Source organism: Mobula hypostoma, chromosome 19 (genome assembly GCF_963921235.1).
Source record: "Mobula hypostoma chromosome 19, sMobHyp1.1, whole genome shotgun sequence".
NCBI classification, from domain to species: Eukaryota; Metazoa; Chordata; class Chondrichthyes; order Myliobatiformes; family Myliobatidae; genus Mobula; species Mobula hypostoma.
The window spans coordinates 10,061,959-10,077,312 of record NC_086115.1 but is presented as its reverse complement, the minus strand read 5'-3'; the positions used below and the strand labels follow the sequence as shown (position 1 = coordinate 10,077,312).

Here is a 15,354-nt window from a genome sequence, read left to right as displayed (position 1 = left end):
TATTGGCATGTTTTAAATGCTTTATGATATATGTTTTAATTTACTAAGGTAGTACTTTGCAATGTAACTACCAAATGGTTTTGCAATTATCTATGATTATTTCAGTTATTTAGAATCTGATTACTTGCATGTAACAGGCTAAGGAAGTATTTAAAATACAATCTTTTGATTATTTTTACATAATTAATCCCATTGCACCATGTTGCCACTGTAAGCAGATTGGATTTTTGCTTTTGAATCTGTATTCTTTTTAAATATATTGCTGCCCATTTTTCATTTAAAATATGTAGCTGGTTTCTTAAAGTTGGTGCAGTTTTGGTGCTCTCATCTTGTTGTCAGAATGCAACACTAGCCCAGTTTCATGGTGTTTCATGTTAGAATTTTGAGGGAAATTTAGCAGAAAGGCAAAATTCTCAGTCTTGAAAGGTGATGAATGAGTGAATCTCAGGGCTGTATAAAATAAATCTATTTCAGGTTAAGTCACATCTTGCAAAGAAAGAGCCACATAATCAGCAAGTTTGGAACTGGTTAGGAAGCATTTCTTGACATTGTTATTCATGTCAGGAATAATATTCAGTTAGAAATGTAGATAATACAGTGGATTCTGATTAATTGGGACATATCAGGGCCTGTACACTTTAGCTCAATTAAGCGGCTGCCCCAGTTAGCTAAAGTTTTACAGCAATAGTTAAAAAGATATAAAAAGACAAAGTGAGTAGCAAATTATATATTTAAATGAAATACAGAACAAATTCAAACACTACCAATATTACTGCAGTATTATAAAACTTTGTATTAGTTCCTAATATTTATCAACGGAGAAGTTCAGCCACATTATGTTCACTTGACTGCAGATGAACAAACTGTGTAGATAATGGACTCTTATACAATGCTGTTGATGACTGCATCCTCCAGATCTTCATTTTCAGCGTAATATTCAAGATGATTGTGGATGCCTTCAAGTTCTTTGTAGATTCTAACTTGTTGAAATAGTGAATTCGTTTCATTATCACTCCTGGTCGTTCCTGGCATCTCCAAGCCTGAATGTTTGAATTTGCAGTGAGCAAAACAGTTCTGAATTATCTTATTGCTTATATTTCGCCAACTATCATAACAAAAATCACTTTTTTTGCAACTGACACTATTTTAAAATGTTTGCTTGCATATATAGTGTTGTGTTAAACAGAAACGCAAGCACATGCAACTGATGCTAGTTAGAAACTGGTCGGCAACAGTCTGCTGTCCCAATTAAGCGGCATAGTGTCCCAAATAAATGATGGAAATCCCATTTTTTTTTTGATTAGTCTATGTTCTTTATGAGTTGGCTGCCCCAATTAATCGGAATCCACTATACCTTGGAATCAATTAAGGAAAGTTAGGTGCAGTAATAGATTAAATGCAATTTTTTTGTGGGAGGATGGTTTGGACAAGCCAAATGAACTTTTTTGCCATTTAAAATGTCAAAAATTTTTCATTGCAGATATTTTGCACATTCACATACAGTTTTTAAAAAGCAAAGAATTTTATCCAGCTAATTTTCAAAATTCCAAATTTTAAGTGTTTATGGTAATCTTGTCTCAGTTTTCAATTCTGTTGATGAGTAAATTATCCAGTCTGAAGTGCACAGTCACTATCAGCAGTACCATATCTCATCATAAGTCATAGATCAGATTATCATGAAGATTTTGCAGATGCTGGAAATCTAGAGCAACACACAGAAGGTACTGGAGGAACTCAGCAAATTAGGCAGCATCTATGCAGGGTAATTCACCCCACCCCTCATAGATGCTATCTGACTTGCTGAGTTCCTCCAGTCCTGTGTGTGTGTTGCTGTAGATCAAGTTTACTTGTGTGCTATTAGAGTTAGCCATGTACATTTTTTATATATATTTGAACCATCCAGGACTTCACAAATAATTGCACATCTTTATAAACGAAGAACTTTTATAGGAGTCGTACTAGGAAATTTCATTGCAATTCTTCAGCAGTATGCAGTTGAAAATTGATTGCTTTCTGCTGAAATGTAACACACTAAATTAAAACTGATAATCTATTATCAGATTATTCAGTTCGGTTTATGGCTTGCTCATTTATTCGAAATAGGATCTGCTGCTAGAACTGGAGGTCACAAGTGCAAGTCAGAACGTAGATAGGTTTGCAGCTGTGGCTAAGGCCTGAGTACTTGCATGTTTCCCACTCTCTTCAAACTCGCCAACTTCACAGAAAAGTATTGCTTTCTAATTAAGAAAAAAATGAACTAAAAATGTATAACATTCTGTAGTGCAGACTTGCTGGATGTTTTCGCCCAACTCCTAGGAGTATTGGTTTATTGAACATTATTGTAAGTGGCCTTGCAGGATACCTTCCATTGCTGTGAAAAATTCAATCACACACTGCTTATCGTGAGTCACCCGTGCAATCCCAAAGCAAATCTCCATGTCATGGCTGCTTGTGATGGGATTATTTTCGCTCTTAGTGCTGAAGGGGATTTTAGACCATGTTTTCCTGGCACTGCCAGATGTTGGAAACTCCTGGGACAAAGTGGTCTTCCCAATACAATGTCAGATGAGGTAACTAAGCACTCGGTTTCAGAATCGAAATCAGGTTTAATATCACCGGCATGTGTCGTCAAATTTGTTAACTTTGCGGCAGCAGTACAATACAATACATGATAAGTATAGGAAAAATGAATTACAATAAAGTACACGTGTGTATATTAAATAGTTATATTAAAATAAGTGGTGCAAAACAGAAATAAAATAAAGGTAGTGAGGTAGTATGCATGGGTTCAATGCCCATTTAGAAATCGGATGGCAAAGGGAAAGAAGTTATCATTGACAACTTAAAAACCCACCTCCCACTAAAACAGGGTGACTTCTCTCAACACATATCATTACTGCCAGTTCTGCCTCTTCCAATCCCGCTTTCCCTTCAGCAGCCATCACCCCATCAAATTTTGCAGCATAGTAACCCATGAGCCTCGGGTCAGATGCGGTGTGTGACTGACCTCCCATGAGGAAGTCCAAAAAGTTTTTAGCTGTAAAGTTATGGGCATCACCCACAAGTAAGACTTTGCACATGTGTCATAGAATACAGTAATAGTTCCAGGTAACTGAGTAGAAATCATTTGTTAATGCAAGTCCGTAGGTAATGAGAAGTTTTCCACTGCATTGTGATGCTCCCTAAGACCCATTTTCTTCTATAAATATTTTGTGACATGTTTCTAACTCAAATGATATAAATTACTTAGAGAACTCTCATTGTGTGTGAGATTTATTGTGTACAACTTTTGTCTCATAGGCTTTTCTAAGCCACCCCAGAATATTGTTACTAAGGTGAATTTATGGTTAAAGCACAGAAATCAACATGATGGGGTTAGTTTGGTATTAGCACTGGTTAAGTACGAATTTTCCATGTAAACTAACGAATTAAGTCAAATATATCTGATGAGCAGTTAATTTGTGGAAGATGATATAAGATATTTTTGATGTTCAAAATTGGAATACAAAAGGTCAGACATCCACTGATGGCTAATTGGAACTTCTGTTGCAATATACTGTATATGTTTGAAGATTTTAATTGGAGGAGATTCAGGTTTGATTTTGACAAACCTTTCTCTCTCTTGAGTAACTTATCAGCCGGGTTGTCAGTCATGCTCTCTTCTCGCTGCTGCTGTTGGGAAAGAGGTACAGGAGCCTTAAGTCCCACACTGTTAGGTTCTGGCACAGTTATTACTCTTCAACCATCAGTTGAACCAGTGTGGATAACTTCACTCCTCACAGCTCCGAACTGAACACTGAACACAGCGTATGGACTCACTTTCAAGGACTCTACAGCTCCTGTTCTCAGTGTTATTGATTTATCTATTCATTGTCTTATTTTGTATTTGTACAAATTGACGTTTGTCAGTCTTTTGTAGATTTTCATGGATTTTATTGTATTTCTTTGTTTTGTGAATGCCTGCCAGAAAATTAATTCAGAATAGTATTTGGTGGCATATATGTACTTTGCTAATAAATTTACTTTGAACTTTGAGGTTCACAAATGCAGAACAGAGCAGATTATGACAGTGTTTTAGTCTGTACCATGGTATAAGAACAGATTTGGGGAGAGGAAATGATTTCAGCTGGAATGTACATAATTTATAAGGTCACCAGGTGAAGTTTGCAAACAAAAATTAATGATGCCAATTAATGTAAGAGTTATTCTGTTTTCTCTTTTTCCTCTGCCACATCATTACATACGAGGTGTATGTTTAAAGTTGCGTAACTCTTTTTCTGCTTAGATCACAAGGATGCAGTATGTAAATGCAGTAGCAGCAACCCAAATGGACAGCTCACCCCAGAGCCTTGATGGCGAACTAGGGACAACGGACTTGCTAAGTAAAGAGCCTAGCCCCGAAACCGTAGCAACAACAACAAATTCAACACATGAGATCAACCTTGTGATTCGTAAGTCACTGAATCATAACACTGATGAAAATTAAGTATAGTTTACTTGGATCCTCTGAGCCGTTGAAAGTGTATCTAGCTTGGATGTCAGCACGAAGCATAATGGCTTTTGTCTTCTATTTATGGATGAGAAATGGAGAGTTACGACCAGCTAACCACTCAACGTTACTGAAAACATATTATTTTTATACCATATTTTATGGCTGCAGTTTTTGATACCTTTTAAACTTAATATACATGACCATCAAGCTTGGTTGTGTTTTTACTTGCTTACTGTACACTCTGCCTTGAACCCTACACTGACTCCTCTTGCACAATGTCTGCGGCTTCACGTGAACTGCTGTGAACAGTACTTGACAATGAAGAATGCTGATTGCAAATGCCCTTGGAATGCTGCATTGCAATGCAATACACTACACGGGTTGTGTATTTTTTTCCTTTATGTCGGTATTTTTTTGCTGTTTCTAACAAAAATGCATGTATTTTGAATGTTTCTGCATATTGTACTCATAGCCATTACTAACATGACAATGAAATGTTTCTGAAAGTTTTTTTTTGTTTTACGCAAAGGCATGCGAGCTGACATAATTTGCTTAAGAATTGCCTCCCTCCAGTGCAGCATAAAACACTTTGGATTGTTCATTACAAGCACTACTGGACAGATAGTACGTCCCTTTTAATATGATCTCTGTTTTGGATCATACCTAAAGGAAAGTACTACCTTTAATAAATTGTTTCTTATCTGTTCATTAAAGTTTATTGTCTGTGCTATTAGTTGATACTATTACTGGTGCTCAGCTGTTTGTTTGTTTTACAGGATTAATGTCATATAATTTATGTTTCTCCGATGAGCATCTGTTTGCATCAGTTGTGCCATTTGTTGAGAATTGCCACTGTATATTTTTCTATTGTTTGAATCTGTTATGCTCTGTGCACTTTCATTGAGTTTATTATAGATTATATCACACATTGAAGTGATGTCCCAGGCTAATATGAAAGGTGGTATTCCATTTTCTCTGAGCATAATTCAAATCTTACTAGATAGCTGTGAGTTAGAGTTTCTATGGCTCTATTTGCATGCTGTCAATATCTTATATTCAAAGTTTATTTTTAATTGAATCCTCAATATTAGATAAATGAATTTCATCATAATATTTTGTTTCATTTTTTGTATACACAGCAGAGTTTTTTGACTGATACCTTTTATTTTAAGCTTATAGGTTTTCTCAATATCTGGTTTTCAACACCTTGTAAGTGCAAACACATACAAAATTCCTTTCCATAGATGTTGCCTGACCTGAGTTCCTCCAGCATTTTGTATGTGTTACTCTGGATCTCCAGCATCTGCAAATGTCCTTGTGTTTATCTACATGCAAACAATTAGTTTGGACTGATGAATCATTTGATCTTATCAACTGGCTTTCAGATTTAAATGTATTGATTTTCCTAACATCAAATTGTGTGTCTTTCCTATTGTGTCACAGTCCGATGAATTAGCCATTATAAAGAAAGTGGATTATCTCAGCTGAAAATGTAACATAAACACGTCATATTTTTAAAATGGCAATGTGGCAATTTTCTTAAGGAAACTTTGGTATGTGTGTCAGTGGCAATTATATGGATTTAACAAAAAGCATCTCCTTGACTTAATTAACCTGTTTTAACCTAAACAATAATATTCCTGCTATTTTAGTTGTTAAACATTTCAATCCAATTTTGTTTTTTTTTGTGATTTCCTATTTGACATTGATAGTTCTTACCATGCCTTATTTGAGTTTTATGTTTTGACACGGTTTTATGCTTCTGCTTAGTAAAAATACTTTTTTTTTTGGCTGCACACAGTAAATTCACTGTTCCTGGCCAGAAGGGAGATGGTTAGGTAATACCTCTGTCAGTTACACCTGGAAAACAAGTGCTGTCAATGACTGTTTGCTGCAGGCATAAAGGTGCTTTTCAAGTAGATTATGTATATAGGTTTTGTTTGCTGTAAAATACACTGTTTGTCTGTAAATCTTGGCTTGTTGCTCATTTCCAACTCTTGATTGATGCAATAGTGTCAATGGCCTCTCTGAACATTTATTTGCCTTTCTTACAACAACTTCTCCATTTCCTTAGGTGAGTGGGCTATGTAACTGGCATCTTCCCTAGTCACTACAATACACAGATTATTCACTCACTGGTGCATCAAAGAGTCCTTGAATCCTTGATACTGTAATCCTGCCTATAAGGTTTACATGCTTACTTAGTGCTGACACAGTTAAGAATGTATACGTTATTGAAGAAAATGAGGTCATTGACCCATCCCACTACTTTAGAACCACTATTTCAAGTGACCTAAATTACTTCTCTTTAGTGTAGGATTGTAAGACTGTTAGTTGCTACAGGCATATGATATGAAGCAAAATGCTCCTTGCCTCTATCAATTTCAGCTTAAAAAAATAAATAACCTTTTCTTTAAATTTGCATTTCTGATATTAGGGATTGACATCAAACATAAGCCATCTTTCTCCCCATGGATGATGTCTGACATGCTGAGCGTTGTCCAATGTTTTCTTGTTTTTCCAGCCTTTAGAGAATTGGTTCCTTGAGTTAATTTTCTAAACTAACAGAAAGAGATATTTCAGGAGTATGTAGTTCAGAATAAAATTAAACTTGCAGGAAATAATTTACTTTGAGATTTTTCCACCCGATTTGGAACATTGTAGAAAGGATGGACAATAACAGCACAGTTATTTGGTGCCATTGGATAGAAGAATTGTTGATCTCACCAATGGTACCAGAAGAATGAGGAATGGAGAGAGATGATATTATCAACTTAGAATGGAGTTGTTGAAGGGGATTTACTGGAGATCAAGTTCTGAAACTCTATGAGTAATCTGAACATGATTATCGGATGTCTGAGAGTGTTCTCCCAAGCATCTGCCTGTCAGCCAAGAATAGTCCACAGTACACAAAACCCTAAAGTGAAATGAAATGTTTTCAAGATGAGTGGGTTTAATAGAATAGACAATAACGTACCTACTGTTAGTAGGTGTAAACTACCTGTCAAATTTCCTGGAAATTATACCCTGTGTAGCTGTTTCAGAAAGCAAATAATTTCCACTGATGTGCCATTATCCTCACAAAAAATAGCACCTCAATGTCAGCTCTTTAAACGTTGGAAGTTTACTTCAGTTGTGTATTCACTACCAGCTAAACGTCGGATATTTCAGAATGATATTTAAAAAGATATTAATTTAAGATTTAAGTTAAATAATGCCCCTGAAACATTCTAGCCTAGGAGGTAAGCAATTGAATCTGGAGTCTTATTGCTACACGTGTATTGTATTTAAATTTAATTAGGGGTCTCTTAATTGTGTATTCAGATCCTGAGAAATTCTGAGGAAGTATGTAAGGAAAAGCTATTTTTTGTTTAGTAGGCTGGTGTACTTAGTGAAAGTCATTGGCAACAGTGCCACGGGAAAGATGAAGAGAACTTTGTAGACAGTTAACTGAAATGCTGTACCTGAAAAGTGGGAGGAGTAAATTCAGTTATCATTTCCAAAGGGGGAATTGTTTAAATGTACTTGAAAAAATGGGTTGCAAGGTTAAAAAAGGTATGTGAGAGTAGACAAATTGGTTCGCTGTTTGAAAGAGCCATCATAGACATGAATGATCAAAGGCCTCCTACTGTGCTGTCAGATTTTGAACTTCACCAAAGCTAATAACATCGGAGATAGTGCAGGTTTTTACCTAAGGGCTTCAATTTTGAAATGAAGACGAGATATGGGAAGCAAGAGGATACCAGAGATTTAGGGCATTGAAAGAAATGGAAGAAAATTAAGCAGAAACAAAAGAATTATTTGTGGAAGAATGTTTGCAAGAGGAGTTCATGGGAAAGAAAATCAGTAAATGTATATGAAGGCATGAAGTCAGTGACTCTACCAAAATCTAAATAAGAGAATCAGAACACAAAGAAAAGCAACTCATTTATTTAGGACACTTAATATTGCAGTATATGAAATGTTATGTTAGAGTGTCAAGAGAGGTGTTGTGAGTCTACTTGAAGACTAATTCTCTGGTTTCAGCTCTTGTTGAGAGGCACGTGGAGAGGTAAAGGGCTGAAGAAGGAATCTGATAGGAGAGGCGAGTGGACTATGGGAGAAAGGAAAGGAGGAGGGGAATCAGAGGGAGGTGATGAGCAGGTAAGAGAAGGAGTAAGAGGGAAACCAGAATGAGGAATGGAAAGAGAAAGAGAGAGGGGAGAAATTACAGAAATTGATGTTCATGCCATCGGGCTGGAGGCCACCCAGATGCAATATGTTGGGAAATGAGAAGATCAGAGTAGATTTTTGGTGAATTACAGATTCTTTCCTGTCCTTGTTCTCTACTTTGTTTGGCACAATCTTTCTCATGCAAGTCTCTGTGTATTGCTAGTTAAAACTACTACTAGTTTGTCACATTCTGACATGTTGGTCCATGGTCTCCTTTACTGCCACGATAAAGCCACAATCAGGCTGTAGGAGCAAAACCTTCAGCCTGATGGTGTGAGCATCAATTTCTGTAATTTCTCCTTTCTCTTTTCATTCCCCATTCTGGTTCCCTTCTTGGCCTTCTCTTCTTACCCGCCCATCAATTCCCTCTGGTTCCCCTCCTCCTTCCCTTTCTCCCATGGTCCACTCTCCTGTCAGATTCCTCCTTTTGCAGCCCTTTATCTATCCACCTATCACCTCCCAGCTACTCACCTCATCACCCTTCCCCATCCACCCGCCTTCCTCTTCACCTGCACTCACCTATCAGCTGCCAACTTCTACTCCTACCAACCCCCTCCCACCCCCAACTATCTTATTCTGGCTTTTTCCCCTCTTCTTTCCATTTCTGATGATGATCTTGGCCTGAAGTGTTGACTGTTTATTCCTCTCCATGGTTGCTGCCTGTCCTGCTGAGTTCCTCCAGCATTTTGTGTGTGTTGATAGGTTGCAAGGTTGTATTTTGACTTTCACAGGAGCTATTCTTTGGAAACATTATTGATGAGCTTCTACCAACCTGAATGTTAAATTTTGGGAACAGGACCATTTCAAAATTACAGCCATTCATAAATTCATGTATCACATGAATGGATAGCGAGAAGTCAATGATAACTGATAATAAACACAAGATTCTGCAGATGCTGGAAATCCAGAGTAACAGACACAAAATACTGGAGGTACTCAGCAGATCAGGCAGCATCTGTGGAGGGGAATAAAGAGTCAACATTTCAGGCCGGGACCTTTCATTAGGACTGATAATATCGCTAATAATATGAATTGATAGCATTCAAATGGTGTCAGCCTTAAATGAGTTCATCTTTAACTGCATAACTAAGACAACATTGTCCAAATGCTCTTGTGAGGTGAATAATTGTAAAGTGGTGGGGTGGGGGGGTTTAGTATTTCAGTACAAACATCAAATGGGGCATATCGACTTGATGCCACTTAATCAGGCATTTGAAGTGCTGCCCCTTTCCTAATAACAAGACTGAATATCTTAAAAGTAGTTTGCTTTCTAGAATTGTTTTGTTTTTTAGTTGCTTTAGTTGAAGGAGTTGTAGAGAGGATGCTGGTGGCTGAACCCAAGCCCGTTTTTTGGATGAGTATAGTTTCTCCACTGACATTGTTTTCATTTGGCTTAAATTGATGTTATAGCATCAACTTTTATAAATGGGGACACTTAAGAAGAAAGCAGAGGTTGCCAAGAAGTTATTTTTCCAAAATACTTACTTAGTTTCTGTGCTAGAAACCAACAGAAGGAGCACTTGCCTTTAAAAGGTGAAGAGCCATCAATTCAGTCTACGCACATTAACCTGAAATTGTTTTCAGCTGGATTGCAGTACAAGTCAAAGTGGAATTGCACTCAGAGTTCCAGATGCTGTTTTATTCAAATTGCACAATTTGAGGTACTGTGCCCTGTTGGTCAATACTCCAGTGTGTGCAGGTGGTTAGTGAACAGTTAGAGTGGAAAGGGAGGTAAAGATGGGCAATGTTGTGACAGTCATGCAGGTAGACTGGGGAAAGACAGGTTGGTACTGGATCCCAAGAAAATGGAACTTGTAGAATGTCTACATGATGATGCTAGGAAAAAGATAATCCTGGATTTTCTCTTGCACAGTGAATCAAATCTACATCTACAGAAAACTTGTTTTATGAGGTTACCATGATTGACAAGGAAAGTCAAAGACAGCACAAAGTGCATATAATGTAGAAAAAGTTGTGGGAAGCTTTTTAAAACAAACAACTGAAGGTAACTAAAAAAAGCAATAAGAAAAGATAAAATATAAGATGAAAGATAAAAGGAAAGCTGGGCAAGGCAATAATATAAAAGAGAATAACAAAAGTTTTTACAGCTATATAAACGGCTAAATAGAGGCAAGATTGGGCACTGGACTGCTGGAGAAATAGCAAAAGGGACAAAAGAAATGGCAGGTGAACTGCTTTATTCTTCACTGTTGAAGACACCAGCAATATGCCAGAAATTTAAGAGAGAAGCGTTTGATCACTCTAGGCTGGTTCTCACTGGTGTTTAGAAGAATGAGCAGGGATTGCTTTGAAACTACTGAATATTGAAATGCCTAGACAGAGTGTACTTGGAGAAGATGTTTTCAATAGTGGGAGAGTTGTAGACCAGAGGGCACAGCCTCAGAATAGAAGGATGCCCCTTTGGAACAGATGAAAAAGAACATCTTCAGCCAGAGGATTGTGAAACATGCCCATCGTCTTGGCCTCTGCAGATTTATTGCTAGAGAAGGCTTTGGAGGCCAAGGCACTGGGTATATTCAAAGCAGATGCTGATAGGTTCTTGAATAGTAAGGGTGCTGAACGTCAAAGGGAGAAGGCAGGAGAATGGAGTTGAGAGGGATAATAACTCAACCATAATCAAATAGCAAAGCAGATGATAAGCCAACTGTCCTAATTCTGCTCCTGTCTTATGGTCTTATGGCCTAACATCTCAAACTAGATTTTGTATTTGACTATAAACCATTTCTCTTCCTTGTGTATTTATTTAATTTGATATTGCATCATGTTTCTAGCAGAGCAATGCTGGAATGAATTTTCTTTCAAATATTATGATGAATATGGCACAAAATGTTTATTCAACATTAATTTGTTTTCTGCCACACTGCGGTGCATTCTGGATTCTAATGACCTAATTTTTTTTTAAATCAGTGCTTCCTCCTTATATCTCCCAAAATGTTTAAGCTGTGCCTCTGGATCCTTCCAGATTTTATTGATGAGAATACCTATAGTATTTGTATCTGAGCGATACATCCATACAGCATGGAAGCAAGCCCTTCGGCCCAGCTTGTTCATGCTGACTGTGATGCCTGGTGAGTTAATCCTATCTGCAATTGGCCAATAGCCCTCTAAACCTCTCCTCTCCATGTACTTATGGCCATGAAGCATTGCTAATGTGTCCACCTTAACCACTGGGCACTACGGTAGCTTAGTGTGGAGCTGTTGCAGCTTGGGACGTCGGAATTCTCTGTAAGGAGTCTGTATGTCCTCCCCATGGAATTCATGGGTTTCCCCTGCATGTTCCAGTTTCCTCCCATGGTCCAAAGATGTACCAGTTAGTAAAATTGTCCTGTTATTACACTAGGGTTAATCGGGAGTTGTTATGGTTGTGGCTTGAAGGGCTGGAAGGTCCTATTCTGCAGTGTATCTCTAAATGAAAAAAAACTTTGTAGCAGCTCATCCCTGTTAAATTTCCTTTCAGACGTTCCTGTTTTAAGTCAATCAATACATGATTCTTTATTCTGTCATTGTAGCTGAAATCCTTAGCGAAACTTCTGTAGGATATTGGCATCCTCCTTGAAAACATCTGCACCATATTCCAGGTGTTATCTGTTTGCAATCACACGATACATCTGAAACAAAGCTAGGACAAACCCTATCTATTTCTTATACAGTGCTTTCCAAGCCCGATAATTGTTCTAAATAGTGAATTCAGTTGAATCTGTTTAAATGAAAACATATTGAACAGTGAACACTGCTGAATTATTCATATTGTAACAATTAATAGCATTTTCTGGAGTAAAATCTTCTGTTTACATTTAAATATTACCTTTTTACCATAAATCGTAGGAGCAGCATTAGGCCATTCAGCCCATCCAGTCTGCTCCCATTTGCTCTTCCCCAGAGGAAAGTTCAGACTGAAGTTGAAAGTTAAAAGTAAATTTATTATCAAAGTACAGATATATCACCATATACTACCCTGAGATTCATTTTCTTGTGGGCATACTCAATAAATCCAATAATCATAATAGAATCAATGAAAGACTGCTCCAGCTTGTCAGACAATCAGTGTGTAAAAGGCAAACTGTGCAAATACAAAAAGAAAGAAATAATTATAATAATAAATAAATAAGCAATATATTTCAAGAACATGAGATGAAGAGTCCTTGAAAGTGAGTCCATAGCTTATGGGAACATTTCAGTGATGGGGCAAGTGAAAGAAGATGAACTATGCAAATACAAAATAAATAAATATATAAATATATTGAGTACCTGGGTTGTAGAGTTTTGACAGTGAGTCCGTAAGTTGTGGAATCATTTCAGAGTTGAGGTGAGTGAAGTTGTCTGTGTTGGTTCACGAGCCTGATGGTTGTAGGGTAATAACTGTTCCTCAACTTGGTGGTGTAGAAGGAGGCCCCTGCACCTCCTTCCCCATGGCAGTAGTGAGAAGAGAGTATGGCGTGAATGGTGGGTGTCTTTGTTGGGGGGGCTATTCAAATTTGTTTTGTAGTTATCAAAAATAGGATTAGAGCATTTCTCATTTACATTAATAACCTGAAATATATAATTAAACACCAATTGGTTCAAGTTGGATCACCCCTTTTCAGCTGTTATTATCTTACAATTTGTCTGCAACGTGCATAGGAAAGTGCGTATCACAGAAACAAAACTCGACATCTGATAAAAAGTTTTTTTAAACTGCTAACATAATGACCAATATGACAAGGTGAATCATAGCTTGCCATGCGAAATTTATTCAAATTTTGGAGGTGGGCTTATCTGAAAGCTATTGGTAGCCCTCAAAAAAATTAATGTTCTATTGAACTAGGCTGAAAGCTTTCCTAACGGATGATAAGATATTCTACTAATGTACAATGGATGCTAAAAGTGATTATTTTAAAGGATCCATGAAAAATATTCCATTGGTCTTAATAAGTTACAAATTTTAAATAATTTTTAGTCACAAGTGAGTTTGAACCAGTGTGGCTATTCTCTTGAAAACATGAGTGGTAAAGTCCTTGAAAGTAAGTCCATAGGTTCTGGAATCAATTCAGAATTGAGGTGAATGAAGTTACTTCTCTTATTAACAAGATTTTTGGACCATTTAGTTAAATGCAAAGTAAAATTTTATTTTATTTATATTTATTTAGAGATACAGCACCGATACTGGTCCAACAAGCTCGCGCCAACCAGTTACACCCTTGTTGTCTACTAACCCATACATCTTTGGAATGTGGAGCACCTGGAGGAAATGCATGCGGTCACGGAGAGAATTTACAAACTCCTTGCTGCCAGCAGTGGAATTGAACCAGAATAGCTGGCGTTGTAATAATATACAAACTGCTACATTGCCCTGCCGCCCCTAAAAAACACAAAGAAAAATGTTATGAGCGATTATTATACCCCCTACATTCTTTCAATAGAAAATCAATCATTTTAGCTTTTCATAATTTCATTTTAAGTCACATGTACACTGTCTTTCACCTGCAGACTCTTCTTCATTCGGCCATGTTTATGTCTTAATTAACAAGAAGGTGTTGACAGAGTTAGGGGTACAACCTAACAACCTTTCTCACTCAACAGCAACAGGAGAACTGCTCAAAACGCTTTAAGTTATTCAAGTATCTGCTCAACATACTGCTGTTCTATCTTGGTGTTCTATGTCACAATATTTTGGTGACAAATGATAAGAATTAGTTGTTTAACATGTGAATTTCAACAAATATTAAAGCTTACACAGTGTATCTATATAGAATAAGGACTCAGTCATGAATTTTCATTTTCCTTTTCAGCTGTCTCTCTTCCTCCCCTGAAAATAGGATTGAGAAGTTATGTCAAGCAGTGGTGGCAATATGGAACATACAAGTTTCCCAAAGAATGCTTGAATGTACACTCGGTGGCCACTTTAATAGGTACAGGAGTGGAAACCAGTGTGGTTTTCTGCTGCTGTAGCCAATCCACTTCCAAGTTTTGATGTGCTGTGGTTTCAGAGATGCTCCTCTGCTACCATTGTTATAACGTGTGGTTATTTGAGTTGCTATTGCCTTCCTGTCAGCCTGAACTGATCTGGCCATTCTCCTCCGACCTTTCTTATTAACAAGGTGTTTTTGCCCACAGATCTGCCACTCACTGGATTTTTTGTTTTTGTTTTTGTTTTTCACACCATTTTCCGTAAACTCTAGAGACTGTTATGTGTGTGAAAATCCCAGGAGATCAGCAGTTTCTAAGATACTCAAAGCACCCCATCTGGCACCAACGATCATTCCACAGTCAAAGTAACTTAGATCACACTTCTTTTCTGTTTCGTTGTTTGGTTTGAACAACAACTGAACCTCTTGACCATATTTGCACACTTCTATGCATTAAGTTGCTGCCACATAATCGGCTAGGTAGATAGTTGCATTAACAAGCAGCTGTATAGGTGTACCTAATGAAGTGGCCACTGAGTGTGTTTGACAATGTTTAGGTGAGATAGGTTTTAAGAACAGAACTTATAGCCAAAAGTTATAAAATTTTGATTTTTCTGTATGTGATTTGTGATTTCCTTTCACAGCTTTGTGACATCCTCCCTTTCACAGAAGCTATGTACAGGTGAGCAACAGCTAGTTGTTTAGAAATTTACTAACAGAAGCAGTATACTAATACTGTATTAA

The 15,354-nt window shown here is 37.2% G+C and overlaps 1 protein-coding gene across 3 annotated transcripts in view; it reads left to right on the top strand.

Moving 5' to 3' along the window:
• The window catches only part of LOC134358809 (metal transporter CNNM4-like), a 150,422-nt gene that overhangs the window by 100,705 nt on the left and 34,363 nt on the right, over positions 1 to 15,354 (top strand). Inside the window, exons 7-8 of one of the 3 annotated variants that reach the window (XR_010020957.1) lie at positions 4,286 to 4,451; positions 15,255 to 15,292. Coding sequence is in view for 1 of the 3 variants with exons in the window: in XM_063071316.1 (XP_062927386.1) it covers positions 4,286 to 4,451 (166 nt within the window). In the remaining 2 variants the exon portion in view is untranslated. Of the gene's footprint in view, positions 1 to 4,285; positions 15,293 to 15,354 lie in introns of all 3 variants that reach the window. The other 2 variants (XR_010020955.1, XM_063071316.1) reach the window with 2 other exon arrangements.